This window comes from Pelobates fuscus, chromosome 3 (assembly GCF_036172605.1).
Source record: "Pelobates fuscus isolate aPelFus1 chromosome 3, aPelFus1.pri, whole genome shotgun sequence".
Taxonomy (NCBI): Eukaryota; Metazoa; Chordata; class Amphibia; order Anura; family Pelobatidae; genus Pelobates; species Pelobates fuscus.
Genome location: NC_086319.1, coordinates 321,842,547 through 321,859,180, shown reverse-complemented (window position 1 = coordinate 321,859,180; position 16,634 = coordinate 321,842,547). Strand labels below are relative to the sequence as shown.

At 41.9% G+C, this 16,634-nt stretch overlaps 1 protein-coding gene across 1 annotated transcript in view; it reads left to right on the top strand.

Annotated features, from left to right (window-relative positions):
• The window catches only part of LOC134603210 (peptidyl-prolyl cis-trans isomerase FKBP8-like), a 49,555-nt gene that overhangs the window by 31,815 nt on the left and 1,106 nt on the right, over positions 1–16,634 (top strand). The window contains exons 7-8 of the mRNA XM_063448965.1: positions 6,176–6,322; positions 15,835–16,634. The exon at positions 15,835–16,634 is cut by the window's right edge and continues 1,106 nt beyond it. Of these exons, the coding sequence (XP_063305035.1) occupies positions 6,176–6,322; positions 15,835–15,921 (234 nt within the window). The 3' untranslated portion in view covers positions 15,922–16,634. The remainder of the gene's footprint in view (positions 1–6,175; positions 6,323–15,834) is intronic.

Below are 16,634 nucleotides of genomic sequence, written 5' to 3'. Positions count from 1 at the left end.
TTATTATTATTGACTGAGTTACGTGTGTCTAGGGAGTGATTTTCGGGTACCCTTGTGCATGTTAGGGACGGCACCCTTCGATCTGTGCTTCTCTTGTTGCCGAGCCTGCAATGTAGCCGGGTGGAAGTGAACTGTAGCTGAGGTTGTCTGAGCTGAATCCGATTGGGTGTAGGCAGTTTGGTGGCTGCTAAGTGTGGTCATGTAGCTGGATGTGGGTTTAAGTATATGGGTGTGCGTGGTAGTGTGTGCCTCCGTCTTTTAATCAGCCTCGCTTGTCGGGCCTGGGCTTAAGATGATAGTGTTGTTGCTTTGAGGGGAGCTTGGGCCGGTTGCGGCTGTTAGTGCCCCTAACCAAGGGGGCTGCGGGGGGGGGGGGGGGAGTTGCAGCAGGTGTAGAGCCCTACCCCTGCATCCCTATCTCACGGAGCGTTGCCCCTCCGTTCAGAGCCTCGTAGGGAGGGTCAGTATATCCCTAGCTCTGCACATGGGGGGTATGTAGGTTGTGGTAGCCTTATCCAGCCAGCTGGAGAACAGAAACCAAAGAAAACTGTTTAAACTTAGGTAAAACTGTGTGTTATGAATACAGTCCCTTGTTGCCTGCTGCTCGTTGGGGTCCGAGCTCAGTCATGTCCCGGTGCTCGTGGTCGGGCAGTTTCGTAGGATGAAGGGGACTACTGTGGTCGGGTCCCAAGTGGATGTTCCTCTCTGATCTTTTGACGCCTCGCCAAGGGCAGACAGTCTCAGTGCCCGCAGCAGTGTAGGTGCATCATCGGCCGCGGTGATCACGTGGCTAGATCCATTGTGGGTCACTGTGAGGGCTCGTGGAGTGGTCCAGTGGTATGTAACTCCTGCGGTTCTCAGTTGGCTCGTGGCTGGGTGGAGCGTTTTGCGCCATTGCAGGGTGGATCTCGACAGGTCTTGGTAGAAGGACAGGTCAGCACCCTCAAATGTGTATGGTGTTTGGTTTCGTATAGCTGAGAGGAGTGCTTTTTTTGTCTTGAGCCAGGGCACAGCGAACTATGATATCACTCACGGCACTTGCTGGGGCCCTAGGTGATTTTGGCAGGCGGAACATGCCATCAAAAGCGAGCTTTTTGGCGTGTGTTGCGGTAATAGGGAGGCTGTTAGTCGTCGCAAGTAGTGGGGCATTTCGTCCATGGTGACGGACTCGGGTACCCCTCTTATCCTCAGGTTATTACGCCTGGAACAGTCCTCCCGCGTAGCAAGTTGCGTGGAAAATGCTTGCTGGGTTTTGTGGACGTTTTGCAGGGAGTCTTGTACCGTTATCATTTCCCGCCTCATGTCTATAATGTCCTCTTCTGTGGCTCTCACCCTGTCTGTAACCACCTGTAAGTCAGCCTGGATGACTGCTATGTCAGTTGCTAGCTTCTGGCAGAATTCGTGAAGAGATTTTTAATATCATGCTTGGTGGCCAGAGCTGATATATCAGGTAAGGCTGCAGCTGTGTGTGCTTGAGGGTAGTCAGGTGTTTGGGTCTGAGGGCCTGCTGGTTGGCTGGGGCCGCCATTTTGGGCAGGGTTTTGTCAGGATCGGGACAGGGTTCCAACACGCAGAGTACAAACAGGTACAGGATACGTATACCGGACCTTAGAATGGCCGGACTAACGTACGGAGAGTATAGAGAATGGTCAGAGACAAGCCGAGGTCGAGGGAGCGAGAGGACAGGTAAGCGAGGAACAAGCCGGGTCAAGGATAACAGAGGAAAACAGAGTAAGTCAAACAAGCCGGGTCGGAACCAAAGGGATAACAGAAAATACCAGAGCACTGTGTGACTAGACAGGCTAGAACCACGACAGGGCAATGAGCAAATGGGAGAAGCAAGTTTAAATACCCTGGCTCGGAGGGAGAGACACGCCTCCGACGAGATCTGATTAGTCTCTACAGGATTGAGTGACAGGTCGTTCCGGGCTGGCGTCATGACGTCGGTTACCGGACGTCCTGCTACAAAAGGAAGTGACTCCCTCGCGGCCGGCGTTTACGTGACCGGGTGGACAGCGAGGAACAGAGGAAACAGCCCGTCCGGACGGACAGACGTCTAAGTCTCTACCTCTCTCGGAGGTAGAGACTTCAGGTATCCTGACAGGTTTGGCGCTGTAATAGGGCCCCTATGTCTTGGGATTCGCTTGAGGTACCTGAGAGAGGTTTCTGTGAGCGTCTTCCCATGGTTGAGGGCTGATCTGCTGGTCTGTGCTCCAGTTGTGCTGGAGGGAGATGTGCCCCAGGAAATCCTCCAGGCGTGTAGCATGATGGTAGGCCGTAGGCTTCTTCTGTCGCCGGTTCTGTCTGGAACCAGCAAAGAACGGCATGTGCCGATACTGGGAGATACCGGGATGTACATGCTGATGTGTGCTATGGTGGATGGGCAGTTTATCCGAGGATATCCGTCGGATAGAGCAGAGCCCCGTCGGAGCTCGCGAAAATGGCGTCCGCTCTGTTCCGCGGTTAAGCCCCGCCCCATTCTTATTTTTTATTACATCAATTTTTTACACTGTGTTAATTAAAAGTTACGTTTTATCTGGGTTACTCGGATTTTAAAAGGGTTCACCTAATATGGTTCACCCTTTTGTTTCTTCTCTCTATTCTTTAGTTCATTGATCCTGGGGCTTATCCTCCCCTCTACCTCAGAGTAACCTTACACCTGCTCCCTGATAGGTTTTTCTCTATCTCTATAAAGTCCTGCTTGTGAATAGATTTCCACACAATGTTTTGTATTGGCCTCGGATATATCTGTATAATGATCTCATATCCTCTCTGATGCAACGTTTTTCTAAACTAAAGAGATTTAAATTTGTTAACATTTCTTCATAGCTAAAATGTTCCATTCCTTTTATTAATTTTGTAGCCCGCCTCTGCACTCTTTCTTGTGCCACAATATCCTTCTTTAGAACAGGTGCCCAAAATTGCACAGCATATTCAATATGTGGTCTTACCAGTGATTTATAAAGAGGCAAAATGATATTCTCGTCCCGAGAATGAATGCCCTTTTTCATGCATGACAATACCTTACTGGCCTTAGCCACTGCTGATTGACATTGCATATTGTTGCATAGTTTGTTGTCTAAACCAATTCCCCAGTTCTTCTTGTGTGTTGTCATTCCATTAAGGGTATAAGTTGCTTGTACATAACTTTGCATTTTCCTACATTAAATGTAATCTTCCATTTGAGTGCCCAGTCCCCCAGTATATCTAAATCCCTCTGCAGCAAAGTAATATCTTGTTCAAATTGTATTGCTTTACAGATTTTTGTGTCATCTGCAAACACTGAAACATGACTTCCAATGCTTTTGTCAAGATCTTTTATAAACATGTTAAATTGAAGGGGTCCCAGAACAGAATCCCGAGGGACATCACTTGCCACCTCTGTCCAGCTTGAAAATTTACCATTAATGACAACTCTTTGTACTCTGTTTTTAAGCCAATGTTCTACACAAGAACAAGAATTTTCATCTAGACCAATTTATTTGAGTTTGAACACTAATCTATTGTGTGGAACTGTATCAAATGCCTTGGCAAAATCCAAATAGATTACATCCACTGCAACACCCTGATCTATACTTCTACTTATGTCTTTGTAGAATGTAATCAAATTAGTTTGACATGACCTGTGCTTCATAAAACCATGTTGATTTTTGCTGAGAACCACTTTCTTCTCAAGGAGTTATTGAATATTATCCCTTAATAACCTTTCAAATACTTCCCCAGCCACAGAAATTAGGCTCACATGTCTATAATTTCCAGGCAAGGATTTTAAACCCTTTTTGAATATAGTAACAACATCCGCCTTCCTCCAATCCTCCGGAACACTTCCTGAATGAAAAGAATCTTGAAAGATTAAAAACAGAGGTTCACTTATTTCCACACTTAGTTCCCTAAGTACTCGTGGATGAATACCGTCAGGCCCTGGAGCTTTGTTTATGTTAATGCCAAGGCAAAGTATGTAAATTGGTTAATTCTTTTAGTGCCAAACGCATGTATGAAATCTCTCTGTTAGTTGCCCAAGAGTGCATGTATGCACCTGAGGAATCATGCAAATAAAACCTACGAAACTTAGAAGTGCAGTAGTGATAAGTAAGGGCTTTTTTTTTTTTTAAATTACAATTTGATACATGTATAATCCAGACAAATCTGTTTAGAACCTCTACTATAAAACAGTGGTTTATGCATCAGATGGTAATGAAAATCATAGTCTATAGCAGGGGTAAGCAACCTTTGGCTTTCCAAATGTTGTATACAAATCTCCCCAGGTGCTTTGCCATTGTTATTATTTGCCATTATGGGGCATGTATACTTATACTTGTATTAGGACATCAGGGCTGCAATTGGTGGGGGGATAAGGGCTTGAGAAAAAAAACCACTAGGTTATTCCCCCCGTTCCTAAGGCTTACCTTGGGTAGGGAGGAGTGAGTCCTGATGCCTGGTGGTCCCAGGCGCCGAGTGTAATAGGCAGAGCCTAACGCGAGGGGCAGAGCCTAGCATGATGGGTGGAGCCTAGTGCTGTACTGCCCGCCAATGCTCATCTGTATATAGAGTGCCTGGGCGCTGTGCCCCCTGTGTACCCGCCCAGGATCGGCTCTGTGGGTATGAGTGGAAATGTGGCCATGGGCGGGGGTGTTCTGAAAAATGTTAGGTGACTTACTGATAACAATTTATGCAACTAAAAGTTAATTTAGAACAAGAACAATGTATCTTATTTACATTGATTAATTTCTAAAGCCATTTATTGTAGTTTAAAATAGACACGTTTCTTTGCTTTTAATTGCTGTAGAGCTCTGTTATTCACTAGACACACCAACAATATGAAGCTCCTAGAGAAGTGGGACAGAGAGATTTGGGCCAAAAATAGGGACTTCCTAAATAGGGACACACAAGAGGTATGCTGTCTGTTTGTCTATATGCAAATAGGCATGTTTGTGATTTTTATTTTTTTTCAATTTAAATACTTGGGAGGCCAGTGTCCTCTCTTAATTGCCTTAAAGGGACTATCCAGTGCCAGGAAAACATATCAGTTTTCCTGGCACTACAGGACCCTCTAGTGCCCCTCTACCTCCCACCCCCCATCCCAAGTTGCTGAAGGGGTTAAAACCCCTTCAGTGGCTTACCGGAGTCCAGCGCCAATGTCCCAAGGCTCTGCCTATGCTTCTCCCCCGCCGACATCAGCCAGCGGGGGAGACTTATTGCGCATGCCGGCCGACGGCGGGGGAGACCTAATGCGCATGCGCAACAATGCAGCGCACGCGCATTAGACCTCCCCATAGGAAAGCATTGAATAATGCTTTCAATGCTTTCCTATGGTGATTTCGGCGACGCTGGAGGTCCTCACATAGCGTGAGGACGTCCAGCGTCGTTATAACACACTTTTCGTAGTAGACAGCCACTAGAGGAGGACTTAACCCTGCAAGGTAAATATTGCAGTTTATGAAAACTGCAATAATTACAGTTGCAGGGTTAAGGGTAGTGGGAGTTGGCACCCAGACCACTCCAATGGGCAGAAGTGGTCTGGGTGCCTGGAGTGTCCCTTTAAAATGGGAAAGCAGTTTATGCCCCACTGAGGCACAACTATGGGACAAACCTAATTATACTTCTAACGTTATGTCTGCACTCTGTGCACTAATGCTCATAAACAACATTATTTTACAAATAAGGGATCCCTGGTGTCGACTGGCTCAGCAATTCCCTTCAGATGCCTCATGCTTTTGTTAAATTGTACCTTCATGTATTCGTTTGTGCCCATGCCTTTGTTGATTAAAACAATACAAAGTATAACTAAAGTGCATATAATGTCTTTTATTTATGTCTGCTCGCCCTCTCGGTAGGATGTTGTCTCTGGTGTCTTGACAGACTGATCCATTTTTGTATTGTATCCGTAAAATTGAATAAAATGCAAGTTAAAAGACAAAACAAAACAATGTTTCCATCTTTAAAAACAAAAAAAACAAAAAAAAACTGTGACAGTGCCTCTTTAAAACTGCGGGTAGTGTTTCTTTAAGTGGAAACTCCGTCAGTATCACAGAGGTCATTTGTACTGTGCACTGGAGGTAGGCCTGCCAGGCATCAGAGGGAATTTCAAGCTATGTGGAAATCAGTGAAGTACAATTTAATGCTGCTGAAATGTCAGAGGCGTCAGTTGTAATGTGATAATATGTTTCATTACTAGGCTATTCATTCAGAACTTTCCAAACTGGTGAGGAGACAAAAAGGGCAGACTGAAAACGTAAAATCCCCAATGAAACCTAAACCCAAAGCTCATCTAAAGCTTAGAGATGACTTAAATCCGCTTATTCGTCACAACACCAAGCAGAGGGTAAGTTCAATGTCTTTACTGCCTGGAGCCTCCATTTCGTTTTTTGTGTTTGATCAGCTCATGTTTGTGGCACTAAAATAATTCTAGTAAGAACTCTTTGGCGTCCTGACTAGGCTTTACTAATCAGCCTCCTGCAGCGTGTTTTCCATTACAAATAGATAGTCACAAATTACACTGAACAAAATTATAAACACTTTTGTTTTTGCCCCCATATTTCATGAGCTGAACTCAAAGTTCTAAGACTTTTTCTATGTACACAAAAGGCCCATTTCTCTCAAATATTGTTCACAAATCTGTCTGGTTTTCTGACCCCTCACCCCAGAATCCCCCAGTACAGTAAAACTGCACATTTTAGAGCGGCCTTTTATTGTGGCCAGCCTAAGGCACAACTGTGCAATAATCATGCTGTCTAATCAGCATCTTGATATGCCACACCTGTGAGGTGGATGGAGTATCTCGGCAAAGGAGAAGTGCTCACTAACACAGATTTAGACAGATTTGTGAACAATATTTGAGATAAATAGGCCTCTTGTGTACATAGAAAAAGTCTTAGATCTTTGAGTTCAGCTCATGAAATATGGGGGCAAAAACAAAAGTGTTGCGTTTATAATTTTGTTTAGTGTAAAAAAAAAATGGAAGGACATTTAAAGGACCACTATAGGCACCCAGACCACTTCAGCTTAAAGGGACACTCCAGGCACTCAGACCACTTCTGCTATTGGAGTGGTCTGGGTGCCATCTCCCACTACTCTTAACCCTGCAAGTGTAATGCTTTCCTATGGGGAGCGCTAATGCGCATGCGCGTCATTGCCACGCATGCGCATTAGATCTCCCTGGCCGGTGGGCAGGCTCAGTCTCGCCCACCGGCCGACGGAATCACAGGGATGAGCAGCGCGGAGGAGGAGACAGCGACAAGGGACATCGTCGCTGCCTCAGGTAAGTGACTGAAGGGGTTTTCACCCCTTCAGTAACCGGGGATTGGGGGGTGGGAGGGAGAGGGTACCTCCAGTGCCAGGAAAACTGATTGTTTTCCTGGCACTGGAGATTCCCTTTAATGAAGTGGTCTGGGTGCCAGGTCCATCTAGGATTAACCCTTCTGCTGTTTACAAATGGGTTAATCCAGCCTCTAGTGGCTGTCTCATTGACAGCCACTAGAGGAGCTTCTCACTGTGATTTTCACAGTGAGAAGATGCCAGCGTCAATAGGAAAGCAGTGATAACGATGACGGCAGAAGAAGGAGGAGATTCCCCAGGTGAGAATTTAACCCCTTCCTCACCTTAGATCCCAGCAGGAGGGGGACCCAAGGACCCTATAGAGCCAGGAAAACGAGTATGTTTTCCTGGCACTATAGTGGTCCTTTAAGATTGTCTCTGGCAGCGAAGTGGTTAAAAGTAAAGCCTCACATTTTCATTTTAACTTATATTTTATGTATTAATTATTATCAATATTGATATATTGATAATTCGATCTATATTGATCTAATTTATATAAAAATAAGCTTATTAACCCCTTAAGGACAGAGCTTCAGAAGCTTGACTTACGCTTAATGACACAAGCAATTTTTGCATTTTCTTGCTGTTTGCGTTCAACTGCAATTTGCATCTCTCTCATTTATTGCACCGGCACATATTATATACTGTTTTTTAAAGGACAGAAAGGGCTTTAATTTGATATAACATATATATATATAAATGCTTACTTATTATAAAAAAAATACAGAAAAATGCAAAAAAAATGAAAAATATTGTTTTTTTTTACAGTTTTTGCAATAATAATGTGTGCATAATTAGTGCAGGTTAAGGAAAGTAATTAAAAATAAATTCATTTATTTGTTCTGATTTACAGAATATATAATGTGTCTGGGATTTTAAGTTTTTTTTGGTAGTTACAGGTCACAAAGCACAAGGAGTAAAATAAAATTTTAATGTGGAGCGATTTTAGAATTTGGTATGTTTGTCTTGTAAGCCTAATAGCCATAAAATAAAACAAAATTGCCACACAAAAGTATATATTTATATAAAGTAGACACCACAGGCTATTTACCTAAGGTTGTTTTGACACTTTCTACGTAGCCATTTTACCGCCAACCTCTGCTAAATATTGGAGTAAAATTGTGTTTTTTGGGGGTTTTCGCACACAAACTTATAACAAAGAACTTCTCAAATGTATTTTGTAAAGTTGGTGTGTGCTATTCCTGTACAAAGTTTTATTATGTGTTCAGTTACTTCTGCTGAGTACAACGGTACCCCCATTGTATGTCGTTGGCACTATTTCGTGAAGTTACAGTGCCATATAGGAGACCTATCCATTTCAGTATTCACAGTAGAATTTTGAGAGACGGATTTAATGAGCCTATGTGTCCATTTGGGGTATTATAACAGTTTGACTGTTCAAAAAAAACCCACAAAGGCCTACCATTTGTAAAAGTAGACACTCCAGGGTATCTCATAAGGTGCATATTGTGCCTTAACATGCCCCCATTATTTCACCAATATATGCCAAAGTATGTGGTAAAAAATAATTTTGTGCGTTTTTTACATATGGATTGCATTTTTGCTAGGCATTGTGTATATTTCACATGTGCCACTAAGTTCAAACCCCCCAAATTATGCTCAGCTAAGTCTTCTGAGTAAAATGACACCCCCATTGTATGTCTTTGGCACTATTTCGTGAAGCTACAGTGCCATATAGGAGACCTATCCATTTCAGTATTCACAGTAGAATTTTGAGAGACGGATTTAATGAGCCTATGTGTCCATTTGGGGTATTATAACAGTTTGACTGTTCAAAAAAAACCCACAAAGGCCTACCATTTGTAAAAGTAGACACTCCAGGGTATCTCATAAGGTGCATATTGTGCCTTAACATGCCCCCATTATTTCACCAATATATGCCAAAGTATGTGGTAAAAAATAATTTTGTGCGTTTTTTACATATGGATTGCATTTTTGCTAGGCATTGTGTATATTTCACATGTGCCACTAAGTTCAAACCCCCCAAATTATGCTCAGCTAAGTCTTCTGAGTAAAATGACACCCCCATTGTATGTCTTTGGCACTATTTCGTGAAGCTACAGTGCCATATAGGAGACCTATCCATTTCAGTAGTCACAGTAGAATTTTGAGAGACGGATTTAATGAGCCTATGTGTCCATTTGGGGTATTATAACAGTTTGACTGTTCAAAAAAAACCCACAAAGGCCTACCATTTGTAAAAGTAGACACTCCAGGGTATCTCATAAGGTGCATATTGTGCCTTAACATGCCCCCATTATTTCACCAATATATGCCAAAGTATGTGGTAAAAAATAATTTTGTGCGTTTTTTACATATGGATTGCATTTTTGCTAGGCATTGTGTATATTTCACATGTGCCACTAAGTTCAAACCCCCCAAATTATGCTCAGCTAAGTCTTCTGAGTAAAATGACACCCCCATTGTATGTCTTTGGCACTATTTCGTGAAGCTACAGTGCCATATAGGAGACCTATCCATTTCAGTAGTCAGTAGAATTTTGAGAGACGGATTTAATGAGCCTATGTGTCCATTTGGGGTATTATAACAGTTTGACTGTTCAAAAAAAAACCACAAAGGCCTACCATTTGTAAAAGTAGACACTCCAGGGTATCTCATAAGGTGCATATTGTGCCTTAACATGCCCCCATTTTTTAACCAATAGATGCCAAAGTATGTGGTATAAAATTATTTTGTGCGTTTTTTACATATGGATTGCATTTTTACTGGGCATTTTGTATATTTCACATGTGCCACTAAGTTCATACCCCCCAAATTATGCTCAGCTAAGTCTTCTGAGTAAAATGACACCCCCATTGTATGTCTTTGGCACTATTTCGTGAAGCTACAGTGCCATATAGGAGACCTATCCATTTCAGTAGTCACAGTAGAATTTTGAGAGACGGATTTAATGAGCCTATGTGTCCATTTGGGGTATTATAACAGTTTGACTGTTCAAAAAAAAACCACAAAGGCCTACCATTTGTAAAAGTAGACACTCCAGGGTATCTCATAAGGTGCATATTGTGCCTTAACATGCCCCCATTTTTTAACCAATAGATGCCAAAGTATGTGGTATAAAATTATTTTGTGCGTTTTTTACATATGGATTGCATTTTTACTGGGCATTTTGTATATTTCACATGTGCCACTAAGTTCATACCCCCCAAATTATGTTCAGCTAAGTCTTCTGAGTAAAATGACACCCCCATTGTATGTCTTTGGCACTATTTTGTGAAGCTACAGTGCCATATAGGAGACCAAGCCATATCAATTTTTACCGAACTTTGAATTTTGACGCTGGGCCTATGTGCAATTTCCAAGCATCTTAGCAGGTTTTAAATTTAAACTACACCACAAAGGCCTACCATTTCTTAAAGTAGACACCCCAGGGTATTTCAAAAGGTATATTCTAAACCTTAGTGTAGGATCATTTTTTTGTTAGTTTGTACCAAGTCTTGTTGCAATTAGCATTTTTGTCTGCCTTTTTGACACACACTTGGAGATGTTATTGTATATTTTGCTATCCTTATGTGTGCTGTGGCAGTATAACACCTAATATGTTGCTCAGCTATGTCATCTTAGTGCAACAATACCCACATGTGTACCTTTTTCATGGTTATGTGGATGTTGAAGGGGCACATTGGAGACCATGTCATATGAGTTTTTACCAAACTTTGAATTTTGACGCTCGGCCCATGTGCAATTTCCAAGCATCTTAGCAGGTTTTAAGTTCAAACTACCCCACAAAGGCCTACCATTTCTTAAAGTAGACACCCCAGGGCATTTCAAAAGGCATATTTTAAACCTTAGCGTAGGATCATTTTTTTGTTAGTTTGTAGCAAGTCTAGTTACAATTAGCATTTTTTCTGCCTTTTTGACACACACTTGGAGATGTTACTGTATATTTTGTAATCCTTATGTGTGCTATGGCAGTAGAACACCTAATATGTTGCTCAGCTATGTCCTCTTAGTGCAGCAATACCCCCATGTGTACCCTTTTTGGGGATATGTGGATGTTGAAGGGGCACATTGGAGACCAAGCCATATCAGTTTTTACCGAACTTTGAATTTTGACGCTCTGCCCATGTGCAATTTCCAAGCATCTTAGCAGGTTTTAAGTTCAAACTACCCCACAAAGGCCTACCATTTCTTAAAGTAGACACCCCAGGGCATTTCAAAAGGCATATTTTAAACCTTAGCGTAGAATCATTTCTTTGTTAGTTTGTACCAAGTCTAGTTGCAATTAGCATTTTTTTCTGCCTTTTTGACACACACTTGGAGATGTTACTGTATATTTTGCAATCCTTATGTGTGCTATGGCAGTATAACACCTAATATGTTGCTCAGCTATGTCCTCTTAGTGCAACAATGTGTCACGGGCAACGCTGTCACGGATTCCAAAACACAGACAGACCACAAAGAGAGAGAACACAGAGAGAGAAACTTGTAATACCGGTCCTTAGAATGGCCGGGCTATACAAGCAGAGAATAGTCAAGGTACAAGCCGAAGTCAAAGGGGTAAAGAGAAACGGAACAACGATAGGACAAGCCGAGGTCAAGGATCAGAGAAGACAGGATAAACGGGAGACAAAGCCAAGATTTGGTAACCAGACAGTTGACTATTCGGCCTGGGTGTGGGAAACTTTAAAACAATGGCCAATACATAGGCCAGGCTGAGAGGGGCAATCAGGGCAGTAATAGCTTGTCTCAACTCTTACGCCCCTCTTGTAACACACCCTGCACCTTTTCTGGGGGTTTTGTTTTTTAGGGGTTGGTGGAATCTTAAAGCAGAAGTGACCTGCCTCCATTCTTCTGCTAGGCTCCACTGATGGTCCCCCTCTTCGGCACTCAAGTAACCCAGAAATGAGCTGAAATTTAAATGAAAGGAATGTGCATTTCAGCTCAGCATTTGCCTTTTTAAAAATAATAAAGGCATTGTGGACTGCCGTCTGCATTATATATATGCCCACTTTTTTGTACCATGCCCTGGTTTTGCGCATGATTAGATACGGCTGCATTAGTTGATCGGATAGATCAACTCCCCCCATGTGCCGATTATATTGCTGAATGCAGACTGGCACACGTTTATGTTCCTCTCTGCCACGAACTGCGACCCTGCGAGTGTTTTCCCCATGGATCGTAGTTAGGATGAAAACCTCCTTTTTATCGCGGTACTTGAGTGCCAGCAGTTCATTCTGGCAGAGAGCTGCTGTTTCCCCCTTTTTTAATTTTTTTTCTGCTAGAGCCTTTGGGAAACCTGTGCGACTCTTCCTGATAGTGCCACAGGCCACGGTCTCAAAACAGTACAGCATTTGTAAGAGTGGGATGCTGTTATAAAAGTTATCGATGTATAAGTGATAACCTTTGTTGAGTAATGGCATTATTAAATCCCAGACAATTTTCCCACTTGTCCCTACTGTATCTGGGCAACCTGGGGGATCAAGGTGGCTATCCCTTCCTTCATATACACGGAAGGTGTATACATAGCCACTGCCACTTTCACATAATTTATAGAATTTTATCCCATACCGGGATCTTTTGGATGGGATGTATTGTCTAAATCCCAGTCTTCCCTTATATTTCATGAGGGACTCATCAATTGAAATTTGTTTTTTGGGGGTGTAAATAGTGGCAAATTTTTCATTTAAGTGGGTAATTAGAGGGCGTATTTTATAAAGAATGTCATACTGCGGATGACCTTTTGGGGGGCACTTCATATTGTCATTAAAATGCATAAAACGCAGTATGTCCTCATATCTCTCCCTATGCATAGTCTGGGAAAAAATGGGGGTATTAAAAATAGGATTTTTAGTCCAGTACATTCTAATTGTGGGCTTTTTAACTACCCCCATTAACATGGTCAGTGCCCAGAATTGTTTAATTTCTGGCACACTGGTTGGGTACCATCTCTCTGTCCTGGCGATTCGGGAGTCTTGGTTGCGTGCAAGATATTGCTCCGCATACAGATTCGTCTGGGTAACTACCTCCCCAAAAAAATCATCCCCCAAAAACAGCTCCATACAATCCAGCGCATTATAGCCAGACAGGTCAGCCTGTATGCCAGGATTGGCAGTGAACACTGGGATGTCTGGCGAAAAATGATTAGGGGGTACCCAGTCATCTGCGCCATATTGAACATTAGGGGAATCAGCGATTTCCTCTGATGTTACTGCACTATCTGGCACATAGTCCCTGTCCCCTGCATCACTCCCTGCGTCACTCTCTGAGGCAGTGTCGGTCGCCTCTGAGTCGGCGGCTAACAGGGCATAAGCCTCCTCTGCGCTATACTTTCTGAACATTTTTAATACAGTTAACACAGCTAAGAAAACTTTAACTAAATAACTAAACTTTTTTTTTTTTTTTTTTTTTTTTTTTTTTAAACCCCTAACTAAATTCCCCAAATTACCACTAAATTCCACCCACCAACTAACTAAATCACAAATTAATAAAATAAAACAATAAAATTTAACCCCTTAGGGTTACAAAAAAAATAAAATTTAACCCTTAAGTGTAAAAAAAAAAATAGATCACAGTAAAGTACTGTGACCTGTATATTGATCACTGCTAGCAGTGATCAAGCAGCAGGGAAAGGGTTATTTTTTTTTTTTAAGGAAGGGGAAAGGGATTAGGAACTTTTTAAAGATATTCACTATTCTTCTGGAACACAATGTTGCAACGATCCGTCTCTCTCCACTTCACAAACCCACACGAGGTGGAGGGAGGCGGATCAGATATCCCAGCAGTATTGTGACCGCTGTGACTGGCTGTTACAGCGATCACATGTGCTGGGACATCGCGATTTGCTGTTGCTGGTCTGCCCCTGACTCAGAGGGACCCAGCAACAGCGTTAACCCCGCGATCGCCGGCACTGCGCGATCGCGGCGTTAATTTTACCGCGTGACGGACAAGGTCCGTCACCCGTCGTTAAGGCCATCCCCAGGATGACGGACCTCGTCCGTCACCCGTCGTGAAGGGGTTAATGCACAATTTAACAACGATATTTGATAACAAAGAGAGCACTTAAAAAATTGTATATTTTTTGGAGACAAAAAGGGAAAAATACAAAAGTTCCTAATGAATCCTCACTCGGTTTTGACAGAATGTTTTATTAATATCTTATCAAGTAATAACCAGCGCCAATTTTGTTTTGAAACTGTCACCAGAACTCTGAGCTTCTCATTGCCAGCCAAGAATGGATGGCTAATGTGTTAGATCACCTCTACATTAGCCAAACCACAGCAGAGGGCAAAGAGAGCCCTGAGTTTTCTAACATCACATGAAAATTTTTGACATGAACCAAGAAGATAGCAGCCAAAGACATTTTGCACCATAATCAAAAAAACTGTAGAGGTTATGGTGCTTAGAGAGTCCCTTTAAAGAAAAACTCATGCACCATGACCACTAGTGTAAATTTACCATTTACCAACAGTTTTACTTCTTACCTGGTCGGGCATCGCTCCCTGTCTCTCAGAGAGCCAGAAGTTCACTTCCTAAGTTAAGCCTGGGTGGCGCAGGGTATCATACTGGAAGAGAAGGGGCAGGAAGTGGTGTCTTGCGGACCTCAAGTAAGAAATCAAACGATTACAAAATAGTTTGACTACTAACGTTGAGGTGCACCATACCACTTCTGGCACCATAACCACTACAGCACACTGTAGTCATAATAGTACTTAAAGTGTTACTTTTAATCATTAATATTACATTGGGGATGATATATATATCATATATATACAAACTCCAACTCCCTATAGTGACTGGTACTGGTCAGTTGTGCCATGGCCCTATTAAGATATCCGTCACTGTGGTCCTGTTAAAGGGGGCTGCCACTTCTCCTGATTTTTTATATTTGGTTTACTCATCCCTATATTTAACAAGAATGTATTTATTAGGTGTAAAAAATAATTTAAATGTAGAAACCCACATCCTAGACCTGAATTGTTCTATCAACCATCGTTGTTCTTTGCACCTGGCAGTGAGTATAGAGATAGAACATACAGAGAAGAGGAGAAATAAAACGATTTCCTATTTATTTTCAGTGATTGACATCGCTTTCAATGACTGACCTAGCTTTGTTTTGACTGAACTGTATTATGATATTTGCTAAATCTTTTATCTCAATTTTAAAACAAAACAGAGCCTCTAATGAAAATAAAAAGGTTCACACAAGTTATAATTGGTAAACACTGTTTTATTTAGTGGTGGAAATTTCCGGGAATTTACAGACAATTCCCATGTAGAATATTACATTATCTAAAGAGGCTGTTGTGGCTATGATGCATAGAGGGCGCTTACAAAAGGCCATTATCCATATCCTTAGCAACCCAGCAAGAGTGAGCAAGCAAGCATACTGGCAGTCTCTGACACTGGATACATGCGTATATGGGTACATTTTCTTAAAATCTGAAAGATTCTATTTGTTCAGTTATTCAGTTTCTGCCTCCATTGGTGTGCACTCATTTACCATCAATATGTTTCACCACCTTTTTTTCCCTTCAGGATGGTAACAAGATACTGGTGATTGGAGTGATGGTTGCTGCTCTATTAAGCCTACTGACAGCTTTTATCCTCATGCAAGCAAACTGAATGGATGTTATTATTTTTATTCAATATAGCTCCAACATATTCCACAGCGCTGAAAAATCTATGGACAATGCCTAATACAGTTGGATCTATTTTCACTGTATTTTAATGAAATCAGTTTATTTCCTAAATTGAGGTTTCCGTATGTTTTTTCAGAAAAGTTCAGGTCAGATTTTGTGAACTGTAAAGTACAGTTACATGGGATTATCCCACAGGGTTATTCATAAAAGTGAGAACTGTGATGGTGACACTATAGTCACCAAAACAACTTTAGCTTAATGAAGCAGTTTTGGTATATAGATCATGCCCCTGCAGTCTCACTGCTCAATTTTCTGTCATTTAGGAGTAAATCACTTTTTTATGCAGCCCTAGTTCCACCTCCCTTCTTGTAACATGAACAGCCTTCCTAAACACTTCCTATAGGGAGATCTAATGTGTACACTTCCTTTATTGCACAGTCTGTTTAACCCATTAACGACGGAGGCAATAGTCCAAGTTCTGAACCAAAACAAAACCTGGAATTTGAGCTATATGTCTGTTAAGCCATAATTTACCTCTTTCATATTAAGTGCACCCTCACTATCACTATCCTTTTGTTCAGGAGAAATAGGGGTTTCATTACACATTAAATATTTATATATAAAATATAATTAATATGCATAAATTCTTAAAAAAAAAGTGAGAAATAACTGCGAATGTCATAATACTGTTGGCTT